Consider the following 15,798-nt stretch of genomic DNA (forward strand, 5'->3'; position numbering starts at 1 on the left):
AACAACTTTCCCCCCTTTTTGCGCTTTTTTCTTTGGACTAAAATCAGAGAGGCTGCCTTAAGATCAAGCGCCCACATAGCGTGTGTTGGCCTGCCGTCAAACATATTGTTGAACAAGAATCCAGGCACGGAAATGTTTAGGGACTCGTCTTTTCTATCGAGGAAAATGCAGCCCACCAGAAGCGGAAAGATGGGGCGGGGGGGCGGGGTGTCTCATTTTTTCTGTTTTTACCATCTTTAAATCGAGGAGGATGTGCGCTTTCAGAAGACGCCTGTAAACTATGCCAGAAAAGATACCAAAGGTCAAAAATGCAGTTATGAAGAAAAAGAAAAAGGCAATATAATGCAGCGTAGTGCAAATACTGATATCATAAAATGAACTAATAAGGCTGTCGGGCGCAAATCAAATCTAAAAGGGAAAAATATTGGTCCGCTTTGAGAGAAAGTCAAATAGACTTGTTGGTCAAATGCAGCTTTTCAAATTTCAAGAGGGAAGGAAAAGAAATAATGGGGCTTATTAGTTTTCTTTTCACATATAAGTGAAACCATCCGCCCGCCCACACACACACACACACATCACGCCACTCAACAAACAAACACACACATGCAGTCTCAGAGCGAGCAGCCAGCGAGCAGCGGCCACCCAATCTCCCAGAGTGACACCCTCACCTGATACCCCCGAGCCGCGACGAGTCGGGTTTCATGGAGGTGGAGTGCTTCACCATCTTGAACATCGTCACCACCAGGAAGATGACATTGACCTGTCAAAACATACGCGGATCATTGTTAACAGACTGCACTTAGAGAGGAATCCAACCCCTGCTGCTCACAGCGGTGGAAGGAGGTATTTAGACGCTTTGCTTCCACATAAAGTACTAATAATACAAGACTGAATGGAATGGAAAATGTTATTTAAATGGTAGAAATATACACAGCTCTGGAGAAAAATCAAAAATGTGTTTTTCTCTGGTTCTACTATTTAGAGGTTTGAAATAAAATATTCTCATTCAGGTCTTTTATTCGCAGAAAATCGCTGGTTAAGATATTTTTTAGACCTTGAATAAAGCAAAGAAAAACAAGTTCATGTTTATCTTTTAACAACAGAATACTCATGTTTTAACTCAGGAGGAGTTCAGAGATCAATATCTGGTGGAATAACCTGCTTTTTAATTACAGCGTTCACTCAACTCTGCATGCTCTCCACCAGTCTGTCACAGTGCTGTTGCTTGTTGACGTTTTGCCTCGAACAAGCAGCTCGGCTTCGTCCGATTGTGACCATCCATTTGCCTCTTGATCACATTCAGGAGGTTTTCAATAGAGTTCAGATCTGGATTGGGCTGGCCATGACACGTAAAGAGAGAGATGCTGATATAAGGAACATTTGGAGCTGTCTTTTAATTTTTTCCAGAGCTGTATGTGTGATCAGGAACATGCCTCATAAAAGTAAAGGTACTCTATAGAGGAAAATGACGCAGTTTTCCTGTATATTATAAAGTTACATTATAATGATTTTTTATATTCATAGGCCTGTTTAGAGTAGTTTTAGTTTTTAATGTTTCTGTTACCTTTGTCTATTATTAATACTCATGTATTAACATGAAAGCACCATTTTTTTATTGCACTTGACTGAGGTGAAGCTCATGTTAACTATTTTATATGAGACTGCAACTGATCAAAACATGTTTTTCTTGTTGGTGGAAATTTAAAATATTAAAAGTGAAATTTATTATTATCATTTTTTTAAGCTGATTTTTTTGGGCGTTTGCCTTTATTAGACAGGACAGCTGAAAAGAGACAGGACATGTGGGGGAGCAGAGAGTGTGGGGAGGACATGCACCAGCTGATCAGCAGACCGGGAGTCGACCCTGCGATCAGCGTGTGGAGGACTGCAGCCTCTGTTCATGGGGCGCCCGCTCCACCACCTGAGCTAAACCAGCGCCCCGAAAGTGTCATTTTTAATTAGTTTTTTGGTCACTCATTAATTCAATAATAATACATTAAATAATGGGATGGAGAAGAAGCATATTCTCACATTAGAGTTATGAGAGAGTAGACTTATTATTAAAACAGCTGTTGATTGATTTTCAACTAATCGTGTCTAATCGTTTCTGCTCTGCTTGTGTATCATGTTGGGTAGCTTAATCAATAAAAATTGATCATATTTTAAGAGCTGGTCGTGTGATTTAAATGTTAGTCTGATAGCTGTCAAAGAATCTGGTGAAAAAGTGTTTCCCTCTGAACTGTACAAATTTAAAGCAGCATGAAAAGAGAATTTGTACATGTACCTTTAATTAATTTTACTGAGTAACAATCCATCACAGGATGTTACATCTGCAGCTTAGTTTCACATTTACCTTAAATATCCATTTTCCTATTGTAGGTTTGCTCCATAGAGAGCGCTCCCAGCAGCATTCCTCACCAGGAGGAATAAGAAAATATAAAGCCTCAGTGCCGCTCACAAAGCACTCTGACTTCCACAGATAAAAAAACAGTGAGAGGTTAATGCTATGCTCTACTTCACAGCGCTCTGGCCTTCAACAGAAAAGCCGCACTGGAAGTTTCTCTCTCCCCTCTCGTGTTTGACATTAAAGTCGATCCCAGAGTGCAAATCCTCATCGAATATGAGAACGTATATCTGATCAAGTCAGAACAGGCCTGATGTACCGCGGACAAGAGCTGCAGAGGAGTACAGAGAAGGAAAGAATGGATCTGAGTGCCATATTTTAGAAACAATTTTTTCACTGAAGCCAGGAAAAACATTGAAGTGATTCAAGCCATACATCCAGAAAGGTTTCCATTCTCTCAGGATGTGTGTCTGTAAGCACTGCAGGGCCCGTGGCCACCGAGGGAGAGGGAGGAGGTGTGCTTCAATTTGGCATGAAACCATATTAAACCATATTATAAATATTCAATAAAAAACAAGAATATATTTGGATTTTATGTTATTAAAACTTTTATCCTGTGTCTGCTCGGAGCCTGCGTTTCAAAAGCATGACCAATCATCTGTGCATGAAGGGAAAACAAACGACGGGAAGCAGGAGTTGGCAGGAAAACAAAGCCTAATCATCTCTGTATATTGTTCGCAAACACTTCATTTAGAATAAGCAGAGAGATCCTCTTTATTATCCCACATGGATGCACTCTGAAACACTACAAGGCAACAGGAAAAAAAAAAGGGGGGTTCTTGAAATGGAAACAACTAGAATGTGAGTGGAAAAACAGATGGACACCAACAAAGAAAGATGGAGGAGAAAAAAAAAAAGGAGTGGCTAAGAAGACAGAAAGAGGCTTTTAGATCACAGCTTAGAGTAACGCCGAGTTTTGTCTCCCAGCCACTGGGGCCGATTTTACGTCCGCATGAGTCGAGTGGCTGGAGATGCATTTAACACAGCCGCGAGAGATGACACAGATCCGATGAGACAGAAAGACAGACAGACAGACAGCGAGGCACTCTGCGGAAAGCTGAAGCAAACTACATATGGACTCCCCCTCTCGCCCGGTCTCCGAGGGACCGAGCTCTACAATATTCAGGTCTCCAACTTCTCTGCCAAATAACAGCGCTTAAAATCAACCGTGCCGACGCAGCACTTTTACGTGTATTTACAGCCTTAAGACAGATTTACATGTGCGTTAAGCGTACGAGCCTGTATGGATACGTTGTGTGTGTTTGTTTTGGGCTGCGTGCATGCATTCCTGCTTGAATGCATGCATGTGTTGTGAGTGTGTGTGTGAGTGTGTGTGGGTGCATTGTGAACACCAAGAGCAGCGCATGAAATATTAAAAGGTGAAGATGGAGATGTCCGTGCGCAGCGATTGGCTGGGGACGTGTCATGATCCTCAGCAGGGCTATGAGCTGTGGTAATGGTTGTCTGGCCCACCCACTCATTACTTCCATGTTCACCCCCCACCACCATCACCCTTGTTTTCCCACTGAGCAAATGACCTTCATGCCTGAGACGATTTCTCCTCCTGATAGCGGGAAGGGGGAGTATTCTCGGGATGTACAGCGAGGACCAAACAGCTTTAAGTTGTTGCCGCTCACCAATTCTGATTTCAGAGGATTTCATAGCTGAGTGGACACTGATGTCCTCGTGTCAGCTATAATGGGACCACTTTCCTTTCATGCAAATTGATCTGAGAAAGCAGAGCTGCGAGGCCGACAGTACAGACAGAGAAAATCTATAAATTGTTTCCAAAGCTTTTCTTTGAAAGGGAAAAAAACGAGAGCAGAAAATTACAACTTACCACGATTATGAAGGTTACCGGGCCGATGAAGCTCCAGATGAAATGGTTATCAACCCTCAGCCAGCATCTAGAGGGTGCAAGAGGTGATGTTTAGTTCATTAAATCATCTCATTGCCAAAACAAAGTTGTGTCTCATCGATCAGGACCCGGCTGGAAGAGAGAAGAGAGACTTCTCTGACCACAGAGAAGAAAACCGACCTTGGGGGAGTGTTGGCCTCACGCCACGAGAAGCTGCAGTCTCAAAGCCAGCGGTTATTGGACTCATGACTTCACAGTCTGCAAATGTCTACAAATGTGGCCTGTCGCACTGTGTACCTAAGACTCCGAGCGGTAAACAGTGTATTGTAGACAGTTCAAGAATGAATTGTTCTTGCCCTGTGTTTATCACCAGGAAGCAGAAATGAAGTGAAGACTACAGCAATAAAATGGAGTTTACTTTAAGTCCCATATATTAGAGGATTGCAGCGAAACAAATCACAGCGCTGGCTGCTTGGATGAAGACCAAGCGAAGAAGTGCATAAACTTTTAACTGACAAGAGCAGCAATTACCCACATGCAAAGAATAAAAAGCCAGCAGGCCAGTGCAGCTCGCCAGCACGTTCATTAGTGCTGCAGCTTCTCTCGCAGTCTCTTCTCTTAGCAGTGACAGGGTGTAAATTTGCCTGGGGTTAGAGGTTGATTCCACTTTGTGATATTACTATCATTAGCACATACATGCAACTGTGTGTCTTGATGGGGAGAAGAGATGACTAATGCTCCTGATTTTCATCCCACTAAAGAAGAAAGCGATGCCACACTTACGCCCGCTGCGTGCCGTAGCTCCTGTAGTCGATGGCTGCTGAGATTCCCACCACCACGGCGGGGATGAGGTACCCCGAGATGTAGTAGTACTTCCTGCGCGAGAACTCGCTCTCAAACACCTCGACCAGCATGAGATACAGCTGCACGCCCTCCAGACACATCCAGGCGAACGCAGCCAGGAAGCAGAAGTGGAGGACGCCGGCGATGATGGAGCACACCAGCTGAGAGGAAGACACACGCAGGCGTTACACACAAAGGTGAGAGGTCGTCAGAGGATAATTTAGGGTTCGTTAAATCTGATGTTCCCTCTTTTCCTAGAATGAATTTCCAAGTGTCCAAACAGTTTTATCCTTTTGTTAAGAGTTTAGAGACCCGTGTCTACAGGTTCAAGTTCATTACTAAGCTTAAAGCTGCTCGAATCAATATGTTTGATTGGATCAAATTACAGTGTGTAATGTCAAAGGGGTCACCTTAGATTATCAGCATCTTTTAGCTCAATGTGATACAGAGGGTGAACTCACTCACTACATATCGAACTTAGAAGCTTTGAAGCTAAATATTCTCTTCAAGAGTTCAGAGTTATCAGAGCTAAAAAGGAGAGTAAACATTTATGTGGTGGACAGAAACTCTGCTCAAAATTAACGCTGGATGAGGCAACACTCATTTCCCCTCAGGAACGAGATTAAAGTATGTTTTAAATGTGTATTTGGTTTAAATGTTTAAAGCGGTGAATAGTTCATCTTCCGTGTAGAAACTCCGGTCAGCTTCTCCTAACAGGAGCCGTGCTGACAGTTATCTACTGGGTGTAGTGCGCTTACTATTGATAAGTACCTCTTACAACCCCACTTCAAATAACCCGATCTATCCCTTTAACCTCAGAGTACTTATTTCAGAGTCCTTTTTCTTGCTCTTAATTAGGGGTGGGACGAAATATCGATGCAGCAATATATTGTCGTCCTGACTCGTGCAATACGATTATCTGAAGTTGATAGCAGGATAAAAGGAGAAGAAGACGACAGCGGGATAATGTCAGACAGACTGTTAAAAGATGCGCCAGCAACTTTTAACATCTTAAGTTGTTCTATAGTTCTATAAATGTAATTTACAGACACATTGTTTCATCTCAGTTTGTGTGAAATCTCGGTCACCAAATTGCAGAGAATACGAACATTAATCCTGCACTGTACCTTTTTAGGGGCAATTTGTATTCTTCAGTTAATCAGATATAGTGATGTATCATTATATGATTGTCTTGCATTATATAAATTATTGCAGAATCGTTGTATCATGATATTATCGTTATTATGGGCCATGTATCGTATCGTATCTTCTAGGGATGCACGATATTATCGTCATGTCATCGGCATCTGCAGATTATGGCTTGAAAATGACATATTGGCATCCACAGACGTGGCATTTTTCTGCCGTTACTTTCCGCTGATAAAATGCTCGTTGATTCCCTGAAAAACTTGACGTAATGCTTCAACATTAACTCTGTGTGAGTGTGCGCGCGCACTGCCTGCACCATGCTTCTTCCATCAAGCGTGAAGAAGGGTGCAAGATGCCTGCGGTATGGCATTTTGGCCACTACAATAGGAGTAGGCATGATTTCAATTCCACTACAGGGGAGACTTGATGTTCTCTGCAATTAGGTGGAAAAAAACATGTGACTAATATATCGGTATCGAAATTGGCAATCGGCAAAAAGGGTTGGAAAATATTGACATATCGGATATCAGCAAAAAATCCAATATCGTGCATCCCTAGCATCTTCAGTAACCCTGCGATTCCCACACCCACTGTTAATGGTACGTCTTCTATAAGTGAGCAGCACTAAGCTAAGCTAAGCGAATATCAGGAGTAAAAAAAAGCTACCCAGCTTTTGTCCTTAATCTGGTTCAGTAGAAGACTAGTAAAAAATGTACAAAAACACAGGTTGGTCAATTGTCAAAAATAGTAAATTGTGGAACTGCCCTTTTCAGTCATAGTAAAGATCCCAGGTTTCCAAAGTGAGAAATAACGTAGGCGTACAGTTTGTAAAATCATGCTTAGAATATTTCTGTCTGGTAAATTGTGCAGCTATTTAGAGAAAAATATCTTCCTCAATTTGAATATTTCCCTCAGCATCATTACTGCAGATCTTAAAGAGGGTATTTTTTGTAATGTAGATTTCTTGCTCATTGTATAGACTCTTAAAAGGAAATTGAAGGAAGAATTTAAGTGTCTAAAGGTTAATGACGGTGCCTGAGCCCATTAATCAGCAGAATGTAAGACATAAATCGCTGCACGGTAATCCCCTCACTACCTTCGGTTCCGTCATGTTGATGCCCACGAGGTAGACGAGCTCTCCGATGAAGAGGTTGAGGCAGAGGTTTTTGTGGATGGTGTTGCGGTCGCTCTGCAGCCCCCTGAAGAAGCAGAAGGTGAAGAGGCTGATGGCGAGGCAGACGAGAGACACAGCGATACCCATCCGCGTGATGACGGTGAGAAGCAGCTCGTGGACGCTCCCATCCCCCTGCGGAGAAACGGACAAAGCAACGGACTGACTTTTAACTCCACCCTTTTTTATAATGACTGCTGGCATTTAAGCACATAATGGTTGAAGCTATATTTGTTGAAGTGGAGGAGCTGACCTGATGGAAACCTCAAAGTACCGTGAGGTGGATGTTATAATGAAAATGGACATTTCTAAAGGCGCCAGCTCTTAAGCGATTTACAGTGCTTTGTTAAGTCTCTCTAAGAATAATGTTCACATGCCAATGCTAACCCTAACCCATTCATCCATCCATCATTGTAACTGGGCGAGAGGCGGGGTACACCCTGGACTGAGGGCATAGAGACAACCTTTCTTGCTCACACTCACACCTACAGACAATTTGCCAATGATCCTTAATGAGCATGTCTTTGGACTGTGGGAGGAAGCTGGAGGGAACCCACACATGCACAGGGAGAACATGCAAACTCCACACAGAAAGGCCCACTATGTACCCGGAACCTTCTAGCTGTGAGGCGACAGCGCTAACCCCTGCAGCGCCCACCTGGAAGTATTGCCTTAAAATGCTTAAATATTTACATCCTCTGAGAAAGTAGTTGCTGTCAACTTCACCTTGACATGACAGTAAAATCAATTCTTCAAACAGTGGAGAGTGCATTGAACAGAATAAGAAATGGTCTTATTGATAAACTGCAGGCCATGTCCTAAGTTTGAAGTTTACACAGAGTTAAGCATCTGTGGCAATTTTTCTTCATTAAAAACCTTGAAAATGCAGACAAGAATGGGCTGGAGAGACGCTACAGTCCCTTAAAAAGAGGCTCTGAATTTTGCAGCTTTTGCCACAAGACTGGCAATCAATCTTTTCATTATTATACAGTTGGATAGGCTTACTAGGATCTTGTGAAATATGGGAGAGAAGAAATAAAGAAGAAGAGCTGTCAAAACCGCGAGGAGAGGATAGAGTTTGTATCAAGCGGCAACTGGCTGGCAACTTCACTCCGGCTGAGATTATGTTAAGAAAGTTTTTTTTCTCAGGCTTTTATAAATGGAAGAGACAAAATCCACAGCCCTACATCTATTCTACAGTTGTTTGAAGCTAATGAAAGGTTAATATAAAAAAGGTATCGTTCAAGGTAACAGACTTTTTTTGTAGAAAAACCTTCTTTGTGTTTCTGCAGACCGTTTTCCCGATAGGCTGCAGTTGAAGGAGAGTAACAAAGAAAAGAACTTTGTACTACAAAGACTATGGAAGAGATACACTTGACCTGAGACTGTTGAAGCTTTGCAGTAATTTCAGATGAACTCAAATGTACTTTTTGCACTAGAGAAGGGCTGTGAATTTTTTCGCTGTCATATGTTAAAAGCACATAAAGTAAGGAATCTGTTCATGGCCCGTGTGAACAGGAGGAATGATGTGAAATCAGTGCTCATATAGGCATCAGACTATTGTGAAGCTATCCTTTAAACCTGATGACATCTAGCACTCAAACCGAACATGCGTAGATCACATTACGGGGCCCACGCTGCAGAAATCAGTGAGAAAACTGCTCCAAAGAGCCGCAACCGCTTGATATGACGTCCACATGTGGGTTCTCCTTTTGAGGTCAGATCACACCGTGTTTTTTAAATCTAAAACTGAGCGCGTTCAAGATGGGCACCAGGAAAATGTGAAAATAGCAGACTTGACCATACAAAGTATCACTCAAGGACACGGTGGCCTTAAAGTGAGGCAATTCCCCCTGTGATATTTGTAATTTTATTGAGGGCAGAAGTTGCAGTTGAGGTGATGTGGAGGGAATTGGTGTGAGGCTAAGCCCGGCCTCGGGGCTCTGGTTTCAAGCTGTGGTTAAGGTTGAGGTTAAGACAGATGACAGGGACAGAGTTCAGGAGTTGGGACGTATTATTAAACCAACCACAAACTTATCCTCCACATTTATTACTGGCTGGGTCCTTGATCCATATGCTATTTATCATGTAATTGGATTGTAATTGCATTTCGCGACCAAATGGTTCCTACACCACTTCAAGAGGGGTGGAAACATAAGTTAAAGCTGAGGTTGTACCGTTTCCCAGGGTTCCCAGGGACGTATGCAAGGAGGAATATTAGACACGGACCATAGGTAAAAAATAATTACTTCTGATAATGCTACGGCACTTCCTTTCCTGATCCACTATCTCGCTCTTTTAAAGTGACAGCCTGCTTCCTTTTCTCCTCCTCCCCCTCCTCCTCCCCCCATCCCCTTTACCTTCCCCTCCAGCAATAATCTAATTATCTCCACTGAACTGCCGTTCTTGTTCATGCCGTGTGTGCGTAAATCTGTCAGCGAGACGGAAGAACAACCAACTGAGACAGAAAAATAGCTCGTGCCAACCACTTACCACGTTTCCCCGATGAGCCATGAGGATGGCAAAGTTGGTCAAGTGACTGCAGGAGCAAGTGGTGTGGCTCTTGTTAGTTTCGAGCAGTTTGCAGCCCTGAGTGGACCAGTATCCCATCATGCTCCGCTCCGAGTAATTCCAGAAGGAGCAGTTGGGATTGTAGTAGTGCTCCTTCTGCAAAACGCAAACACAGAGAGAGAAAGCGATGAAACATAAATGAACATGCGCTGCAATATGCATGATTGTACACAAACACACCTTTAATGTTTCACATGTCTCACTGTGAGACGTCAGGACTGTGTGTGTGTGTGTGTGTGTGTGTGTGTGTGTGTGTGTGTGTGTGTGTCTGTTTAACCAGTAACAATCTGGGAACTAAAAATCGTTAAATGTTTTGGGTTATTTATAAGAACAGAGACAATAAGATCCAAACACTTGATAAATAAATATAAATAATATAAATAAATAAGAAGAAAAATGTTACATGGTGCGTTCAGAGAATCGCTATCATTGATATTAATAAGCACAAGGTTGAAAACAGCACCGAAGAAGCACTATTTGCTTCTCTAACTCTACTAGACTACATCTCCTATTAGTGCAAATCAATACCCATGACACAATCCCATCATACACATGCTTTCTCTTCACTACAGCTGTTTTTCTACAACAACAACACATCAAAGCGCTGCAAAAGGCCGTGCAGCCCCTTCAGTATTTAAACAGCCTGTGGGACGGGGGGAGTCTCGGGAGGAGGTCTTACATCCAGGTGCTCCAGAGTGAAGATCACTGGGTCGGCGACAAACACACGGCTAGACTCCTTGGTTATGGAGGCTGACAGGATGTGGGAGTTGACGGTGAGGGAAAGGTTGCGTTTGTTCAGGTCCCCCATTCCCCTCAGAGTGGCGTTCTCCGTGCTGAGGAACTGACCCAGGTGTTTGTAGAGCACAAATACCAGCTTGGCCACGCCTGCAAGCGGGAATAATACGATTATCAAAACATACAGAGGGAGCAGAAACAAGCGAGTCAAAACTGTGTACATACTAACAAGATCTATATTCATTCATGGGTTGTGTTTGAAATTAAGAAACCTTAAAGGAAAGATAACAAGCTTGGGAAAGGGGCTCATTCTCTATCTTGGCAAGAGTTAGATAACGTTATAGTTTCTGCACTCCTGGTGTACCTTAAATATGAAGCGATTAACTCACTTCAGCAAAAAGATGCATATTTAAACTTTGGCCAGAGCCAGGCTAGCAATTTCTTCTGCTTTCAGTCTTTATGCTAAGCTACGCTAATCATCTCACGCCTTAAACTCTATAGAAAATATCTGATCCGACCACCTTCATCCTCAATGCATGAAAAACAACTACCATGTTCACCAGGGGGAGATTTTACATCACTAGTCAACCCCTGAAACAACTCACAAAAGGTCAAGAAAAGGTCAAACTTAACCAGGACTATATGTTGCTGTGTTTTCTCACCATTTTTACTGTTGACTTTGACAGTGTTGGAGGAAAGCTGAAGAGATGCGCCACCTTTGCTCGTCTGGGGGAACTTGAAGTCTTGCACCTGACCGTCGGTGCTCAACACGTAAACATCCAACACTGAGAGGAGGTGGGAGGTGAAGGGGAGAGAGAAGGAAATGTATTACTCACAGGCAGCATGAACATGATGTTTAATAGAGCTCTTCCTTTAAGGCCCAGCAGGGGAACGTGTAAAGACTCGAGGTTCATTGTGGCAGTAACAGGATCCTATCTTATTGGCAGAGAGAGCACCGAGTGTCATTTGCTTAAAAAACCATGTCACTAAGCTGTTGGCTGGCATTGTGAAACCCTCGGAGGCAAGAGCAAAAGAAAAAATAACAACAAGGGCGATGATAGAGGCTGAGCAAACGCAGGCACACAGCCTACTGCAGCATGAATGTCAAATATTCATAGGATCAAAAATATCATTGAGCTTTTACTTTTACTTTTTCTCTCCCCTGTGGGTTCAGATAACTCGGGGCTCGACGAGCAAATCTCTGAAAATCCTCCAAATTCCTGCAGCCCCTCTCTCTCCGGTATGCCAGCTGCCGGGTGGTGCTCCCTTTGATGTGTGAAATTACTGAAGGGTCAGGAGGACACACGTATCAGCACACTCCCTCCCATCAGAAATGGCCTCACTTCCTCAGATAGATGGCTTCTGACAGACGGAGATGAGGAATTGTTCTCTAGTTGCTCTCTCTCTCTCCGTCTGGTTTTTAGCTCCCTCCCTCTTCCCTCGTCTTGCCCTTGATGCTCGCCTGGAGGTGCCATTCAGGCTTCGACAAACTGCTAATTAGGAGCAACAATCATTTTCACATTTTTCAACTCTTCAGTGGAGGTCAGGTTAGCTGTCTCAGAGGGCCGTGTGTTCCTTCATATGGCTGTGTTTATGTTTCTCTCTGCTGGAATATTATCTCTACTGCACAGATAAGAGAGAGCTTGAGAAGCTCATAAAAATGGCAGTGATTAAGAAGCCAATATACTGCACATTACACAATGTATTAATCAGTGCTTTTGGTCGAGACAGAGCAACTAGTCCTTATCAGCTTAGCTAACTACCACTTAATGGGAAAGGCTTGGAGAGAACAGATAGAGTGCTGTGTGAATGGAACAATAGCATTCAATTGGTTTCTTTGTTTTCCCCCAGAGGTCTGGACAGTTCATCTTGCGGCACACATTCAATGAGGTGACTTTACTATGCAAGAAAAAGATTAAAAATCATTGAAGTATAAGACAAAAAAGGGTGAGATGGAGACCATAACCATAGCAACAAAGAGCTGTGAGGAGAAATATGATGGTTCAGTGCGCAAGGGTGACTTAAATGAATGAGATCATGTGGCTAATAAACTGTCTGTGGGGACACATTTTTCAGCCCAATCTTTTATTGTGACGTCAGCTGTGGGTGGCCGCTTTTAGAATGATTTTCTCCTTGAAGAATAGCTGTCCACGCACAAAAAGAAAAACACAGTAAAAACTCTTTCTGAAGCAATTTTACTGAGAGGTGGTAAACAGCCAGAAATAAAAAATAACCGTCAGCATCATAAATTGCGACTGGCAGATACGTGCATGCGGTTTTATTTGTTTTATAGTTATTGGAGAGGAACTTACTTATATTCTCTGCAGGCACTTTTACGATCGCCGGCTCGATCAGGTTTTCTGCAAGGACAAACGCGCCTTCCTCCAGGGTATCCAGTAGCATTGTGGCGGCGTGGCTTTGTTCTGTGGAATTCATGTCTTTCCAGGATTTCAGAGCTTCCGGCCTCAGGAGGTTGTCAACAGTGTCCACAATCGCCTGTATCCATGGAGACAAGTGAAATGTCAGCCGGCTGTTTTCTCCTATCATAACTTCAGTGTAATAACAATGAGCGGGGACTGGGCAGCACATGATAAAAAAAAAAGGGCATGCATGGCCAACAGTGACAGCAGCAACTGAGAAGTAAAATACAAAGATCATTCCGACTGAAGACACAAGGGTTCAAGGAAGTAAAGGGTAACTAAAATAAACATGATGATAAAAAATGCAGTACACACAGCATCATTAATATTCCGATCAGGAGAAATAGGCCTAATCTAAGGAAGCCAATTTCTTTATTGAATAATGTAAAAATGCTTGAGGGAGAAAAAGAAAGACAAACCAAATGTTTTTCCCTTCACAGGATGAAGCTGTCTACAAAGCTGCATCCTCAATTCCTGGTTTAAGGCTGCTTTTTTAACAAAAGAACAATTATCATGAACAATACTCCTATTTCCCCGCACAGATTATGCCCACTATGGCTTTCAACGCTGTTCTCATGGTTGAGGAACGGGGGCTTTACCATGAAATCCATGTCCAGAGTGGAAGTCTAAGACAAAATTGGGGGAAATTTCTGCTTGTTTTAAATAGAAATCCTTTCATTTCCTGCTTTCTGATAAGCGGTAAGTAAGCCAAACATTCCACAAAACCCACACAAGTATCATATGCTGATAAAACAAGAGTTTCCTTTGACCCCGGCAGGGTGAGTTCATGACTCCTGCGTGACACAATAAGCAACAACCGCATCGCTAACGTTTCTGAAATCCCACCTAAGACCCACAGTTTGTACAAGGATCCAAAATCTAAAGCAAGCATTGGTGTGATAATTCAGAGTGACAATTTAACCATAGGTGCCATTAACCACAGTAAGACCCACCACAATAACGGTAATTAACCACAACAAGCCCTTGCTCACTGTACCAATTAGTCACAGCTGTGATTATCCAAAACACTAATTGACCACAGACAGGATTATCCGTTTGCCTGGAATAACGAGAAAGGGGATAAAACCAGAGTCGGCACCAATATATGATTAACCGCAACATTTAACCACTGAGCTCATATTAACCGCAGCAGTGATGACTGTATCCAGACACAGTGCTCTTAGCGTGTCTTTATATCTTAGACCAGAGCACAGAAATCAATCACTGTGGCCCTGACCTTGCAGGCAACTAGAAGCTTGCGAGCTGTGACTATGATGGGAGCAGAGTGTGTGGGTCTGTGTGTGTGTGCAGGAGAGACAGTAGTGGCTATTACAGGGTCGGAGCCATTACAACCAGACAGACACTAAATGGTCCACCCCCCCTGTTGAGCCATCCTCAAAGGACCCCAAAAGGGAGGAAAAAAAGTCGTCTGTCTCTAATTTGTCTAGCACAGGAAGAATCTGTGTCCTGATTGAATCCTTTTTAATTCTCGTCTGGGTGAAGGTCGTTTTACAAATCACAAGGGTGCTACCAGAGGAGCCCCCCATAGCATGAGAAACGACTCAACACACCAGCAAACACTCAACAACACTGACTTCAAGGCAAACAGCAGATGATTAGCGGTGACACCAAAACAAGCTAGCAGCTCTGGGAAGTTGTAATTACTGTAGGCACAGAAGTGCTATAAGATGAATGCTAATGTGAGCTTGCTAACACTCCTAGCTTACAATGCTAACATGTCAATGTTTAGCTGGTGTTCTGTTTACCATGATTACCATCTTAATGTAGCGTGTTAGCATGCTAATTAGCACTAAACAAAAGGTGTAGTCGAGGCTGTTGTAAAGGAATAAGTTCCGCCGTTTGACAGATTCAACTTTTGACCTTTTGAGGGAACTGAATGAAAAGTTGAGGGATCAACAGAGCTATTACAATTCACCCTGAGGGGGAGGAGAATGTCTAGACCGAACTGTATTGCAATCCATCCAATAGTTGTTGAAATATTTTACACATCAAAGTCTGTTTACGGGTTATGGGGAGGACTGCTGCGGTATAATTATTTGAAATTAGTATAAAGCTTTTGTTGTCACAGAGAAGGTGGTGAATAATTATATATATTTCCCCAAGAGATGTCTCTGGAGTCAGTGTCATATGGGGCTGAAGACTAAAAGTTTGAATATATAAAAATGATGGTGTTAGCTTACAAGACCTCTGCAGCATTAAGCTACATTAGCTACTAGCATGACATACTCTATCTATCTATCTATCTATCTATCTATCTATCTATCTATCTATAATCTATTCTACAAAGGATCTGTTGGTGGTTGAATGGCATTATGGGTAAAAAAAAAAAGGTACCTGATTTCCACAAGAAAGTGGAATGCAAGGAATAAAAAAGAAGATATCTTTTGTTCTGCTGGGTTGATTTTGATCCTAATTTTTAACATTCATCCACCCTGTGAGAGTGCAATGAGTCATGTGATAACAAAAGTCATTAGGATTCCTCCTCTGGGCACCATAAATGTCTAAACAAAATGTCATCACAATCCAGCAAACAAACAGTCTAGACTAATTACTGACAGACCAGCCTCCATCGACTCTATGACAATGTCATCCAGATAATCGCGCTGCTAGCATGGCTAAAGTGACA

The 15,798-nt window shown here is 42.7% G+C and overlaps 1 protein-coding gene across 11 annotated transcripts in view; it reads right to left on the bottom strand.

The window, feature by feature from the left end:
• LOC138611933 (adhesion G protein-coupled receptor L2-like) overlaps positions 1 to 15,798 on the bottom strand; it is an 89,444-nt gene that overhangs the window by 10,938 nt on the left and 62,708 nt on the right. For all 11 annotated transcript variants that reach the window (XM_069685201.1, XM_069685199.1, XM_069685200.1 and 8 more), the window contains 8 exons: positions 13,044 to 13,227; positions 11,394 to 11,516; positions 10,676 to 10,881; positions 9,919 to 10,092; positions 7,351 to 7,560; positions 5,046 to 5,266; positions 4,245 to 4,311; positions 669 to 760 (listed from right to left, as the gene is read on the bottom strand). In XM_069685201.1, coding sequence (XP_069541302.1) covers positions 669 to 760; positions 4,245 to 4,311; positions 5,046 to 5,266; positions 7,351 to 7,560; positions 9,919 to 10,092; positions 10,676 to 10,881; positions 11,394 to 11,516; positions 13,044 to 13,227 — 1,277 coding nt within the window. The remainder of the gene's footprint in view (positions 1 to 668; positions 761 to 4,244; positions 4,312 to 5,045; positions 5,267 to 7,350; positions 7,561 to 9,918; positions 10,093 to 10,675; positions 10,882 to 11,393; positions 11,517 to 13,043; positions 13,228 to 15,798) is intronic.

Source organism: Semicossyphus pulcher, unplaced genomic scaffold, assembly GCF_022749685.1.
Source record: "Semicossyphus pulcher isolate SPU_LCO1_2020_fin unplaced genomic scaffold, fSemPul1.0.p SCAF_7, whole genome shotgun sequence".
NCBI lineage: Eukaryota > Metazoa > Chordata > Actinopteri > Labriformes > Labridae > Semicossyphus > Semicossyphus pulcher.